General features: G+C 44.0%; 1 protein-coding gene across 1 annotated transcript; it reads right to left on the bottom strand.

Moving 5' to 3' along the window:
* Positions 1 to 989: 989 nt before the first annotated feature.
* Positions 990 to 3,573, bottom strand: LOC106609001 (complement C1q-like protein 2). The gene is made up of 3 exons (XM_014207322.2): positions 3,256 to 3,573; positions 2,131 to 2,265; positions 990 to 1,839 (listed from the first exon to the last, which is right to left on the bottom strand). Exons 1-3 carry the CDS (start codon positions 3,467 to 3,469, stop codon positions 1,553 to 1,555), a joined length of 636 nt encoding a protein of 211 aa, XP_014062797.1. The 5' UTR covers positions 3,470 to 3,573; the 3' UTR covers positions 990 to 1,552.
* Between the last annotated feature and the right edge of the window lie 237 nt (positions 3,574 to 3,810).

Below are 3,810 nucleotides of genomic sequence, written 5' to 3'. Positions count from 1 at the left end.
TCAGCTCGGGCCATGCCCGACAGATAAGCAGCCCCCCCCCCCCCCCTCCTCTCTCCCACATGAGAGGAGGGGAGGGGGGGGGGGGTTGTGCCTGTGTTATGACTTAACGACCGGTCGTAAATACCTTGCAGAAACTCTCCCTTTGGCTCGTCAGTTTGTATATTGCTGAATCAACACTTAGGTTAGGGTTCGTGCAGATTTATGAAGTCAACGATGTTCAGAATGAGACTGATATGAGGAAATGATTGATTGATGACTGGTATGATATCAATATATTCTTGAGTTAATTCTGGAAACTTTTCCCGTGGTGCCCCAAATTCCTGTTGAGTTACTTGTTACATGATTCATTCAATAGAGTAATAATTAAACATAGTAGGTAATTATTCGATGAATAGCAGTCATCACATGAATGATAGTCACGTCATGACAGCAGCGATTACAGCCTTGAGTCTTATTTGGTATGACGCTACAAGCTTGGCACACCTATATTTGGGGAGTTTCTCCCATTCTTCTCTGCAGATCCTCTCAAGCTCTGCCAAGTTGGATGGGGAGAGAACCCAACAAACATTGAAAAGGACACAAAGGATAATCTCTTCCCCCTCCTCCCTTTCCTCCCCCTGGCATGGCTCTCACCTTCCTCCCTCTGCCCCTCCAGGCCTCACCACACCCCCTGGAGGCCTTCCCCAGCGGTGCTGAGCGTGGTGGGGCACGGGATGGACAACGTGAGGGGGCCAGTGGCGCTCTCCGTAGTGAGCTGAATGTGAGCAATGCCCTTGTGGCCCTCAGTGTCCAGTGGTCGATGTGCATCTGTGCATGGAGCTGGGGCTGCATGCCAACTACCTTCTAGGGCAGGCACACTTGAGAGGAAACATTTCAGTAGAGGTTGAGGGCATGGATGGGGGCAAAGTCACTGTAAACCTGGACACCAACATGGCCATCGACTGGAGAACGGGTCATACCTATGAGATGAAGCGAGTGGAGAGTGCAAATACGGATTGATATGTTTTTATTGTTGATAAAATTCGGACTTATTTTTATTACATTATACATTCTCCAGGCGTAAGCAACATAAGCAGCCGCTAGGGGGCCCCCGACAAAAATAAATAATAATAATAATAATAAATGTTATTATTATTATTTTAATTATTGTGTTATTTTTTTTATTACTCAGTCAGGGTCTCAAATTACTGTTGAAAGTTAGAATAGTAAAATACAGAAGGTGCAAGTTCGAAATTTGATTGTGCATCAGCAGTTTATCTCTTGTTTTGTCAGTCACTGAAAGTCACTCAATTAGCACATTTTTGTATTGGTAAGTTAGTCTAGCCAGTTATCTAAACATGTTGTAATCTTTAACACCTGTTTAGCATTTTAAACATCAACCTATAGTCCTGTTCATGCTGTAAACTCTGCTTATACTCCTGTGCTTGATGTGTTTTTAGAATTGACATTGTACTAGGATGATATGACCAATGGTGAAAAGATGATTCTCTGGTACTCTAACCAGAGTACCAGAGAATGTCTTCACTCACATTGTGACATTGTGCTGTCTGCTTCACATAGGAAAGAGCAGGAACCCACTGAAGGAGCAGTAGTCATATCGCCCATCGATGAAGACCCATGTGTTGATCCAGAGACGCATGTAGACCACTTCTCCCTTCTCCAACTGCAGTGTGACTCCATTGGACGCATGGTCATTCTGTTCTCCACTGGATTGGTATTCATACACAGACATCATCCTTTGGCCATCCTTGAATATGCTCAGACCCATGTCATGGCCTGCAAAGCCATTTCCAGAAAATCTGAAGTAGTAGACCCCTCTCACTGGCGCTGTGAAGACACCTGAGGCATAGAAGGAGTCGATAAATAGTGGTGGCATTTAGCCATTGCTACTAGAGGCTTAAATCAGGTGGACCAGTCATATGCACAAAGGAACGCTAATGGTGCAGGCTTTTGTTCTAGCCAAGCAGTAACACACCTGATTCAACTAATCAAAAGTATTTATTTAAAATAGTTGATTAGTTGAATGAGATGTGTCATGAATGGCTGGGGAAAAATCCTGCACCTCACTGGCCCTTTTCGGCCATCCCTGCTATAAATAATGATATAGATACAGTATGTTCAGTGTGAGACCTGTGATTGGGTTGTATGCACTGCCAATGTTGGTGAGGACTTTTCCGAAAATGAGGTTAGTCTCTGCGTCGATGGGCCCATGGTGTTTACTTTCAGATGACAGCAAGGCTGCTGAGAAGGCTACCTTGGGTTGCTCTGCATGCAAAGATAGTAGCAACACCAACAACAGCATCAATCAACAACAACAGAGAAATGAGAACATCATCATCCCTAACAACGGGCGAGTTCGTTTTGCATGGCCTGGTGCCCCAGGTGGGTGGAGATTTCACTTTAGGGCTAATGGAATGGCCTAAAATGAGCAAACTCCGCCCACCCGATGCAAAATAAACTTGCGCATTGGTAGGAAATAAGGAGTAAGGGGAGGAGCAAGAAGAGGACTTTCTTATTTGTGAGCATTATTGACCTGTAAAGCATTGGGTAATACTTTATATACACTTATACATTTATATACATTGACCTGTAAAGTATTGGGTAACACTTTATATGCATTTTCATGATAATAAGCTAATCCTGAGGACCTGAGCCCTAGGATCATGCCTCCGGACTACATGGCCTGATGACTCCTGGCTGTCCCCAGTCCACTTGGTCGTGCTGCTGCTCCAGTTTCAACTGTTCTGCCTGCGGCTAGGGAACCCTGACCTTTTAACTGGATGTGATACCTTGTCCTGGACTTGCTGTTTTCAACTCTCTCGCTCTCTCTACCGCACCCGCTGTCTCGACATCTGAATGCTCGGCTATGAAAAGCCAACTGACATTTACTCCTGAGGTACTGACCTGTTGCACCCTCTACAACCACTGATTATTATTTGACCCTGCTGGTCATCTATGAACATTTGAACATCTTGAAGAACAATCTGGCCTTAAATGGCCATGTACTCTTATAATCTCCACCCGGCACAGCCAGAAAAGGACTGGCCACTCCTCAGAGCCTCTAGGTTTCTTCCTAAATTCCTGCCTTTCTAGGGGTGTTAGGCTGGGTTTCTGTATTGCACTTTGATGACATCTGCTGATGTAAAAAGAGCTTTAGAAACAAATTGGATTGATTTGATTGAATACATGTTTATGAATGCTTTAGAAATGTCTGCTTATAAATACTCATTAACTGATATTTACAATTTACTGTACCTTCTCTCTCTTTATTCAGTTTATCCACCATAGCTCTCTGCTCTTTCAGGTCTGCTTCTGCTGTATGGAGCTTAGTACTCAGCTCTCCCACCAAAGACCTAAGCTCCTTCAGTTCAGTGTAGATGTTCACCACAGAACCCAAGACCTCCTCTTCTTGAGCCAGACACACGTAGCCCAGCAAGACCAGCCAGCCAGTAGCCGTCCTCTTCATCATTTTCAGTGTTTCCTTAGTAAGCTTATTCGCTATGATCTAAGAGGGAAAACCAACCCTTGCTCAACCCTTGCTCAGTACTCCTACTCTGAGAAGCTTTGTAAATACTGAGTGAATAGGGCTACAGTTGATCATTAACGCCAGACACATGGATATTGGTGCACATTGGCTGGCTGGCTCTCGCTGTCTCTCTCTCTCCTATTGGACTTTCATTTGTTTCCAAATTCAGGCTTTTCCAAATTCTGTTCATGATTTCATCACTGTAAGAACAAGTTTAAGAACTAATAAATGCCTACAATTACATAAGCAGAATAATATTACAGTGTACAGTATTTAATTCTGAA

The sequence above is a fragment of the Salmo salar genome, chromosome ssa07, assembly GCF_905237065.1.
Source record: "Salmo salar chromosome ssa07, Ssal_v3.1, whole genome shotgun sequence".
NCBI lineage: Eukaryota > Metazoa > Chordata > Actinopteri > Salmoniformes > Salmonidae > Salmo > Salmo salar.
Note: the sequence above shows the minus strand (reverse complement) of the source record. Positions and strands in the feature narration are given on the sequence as shown.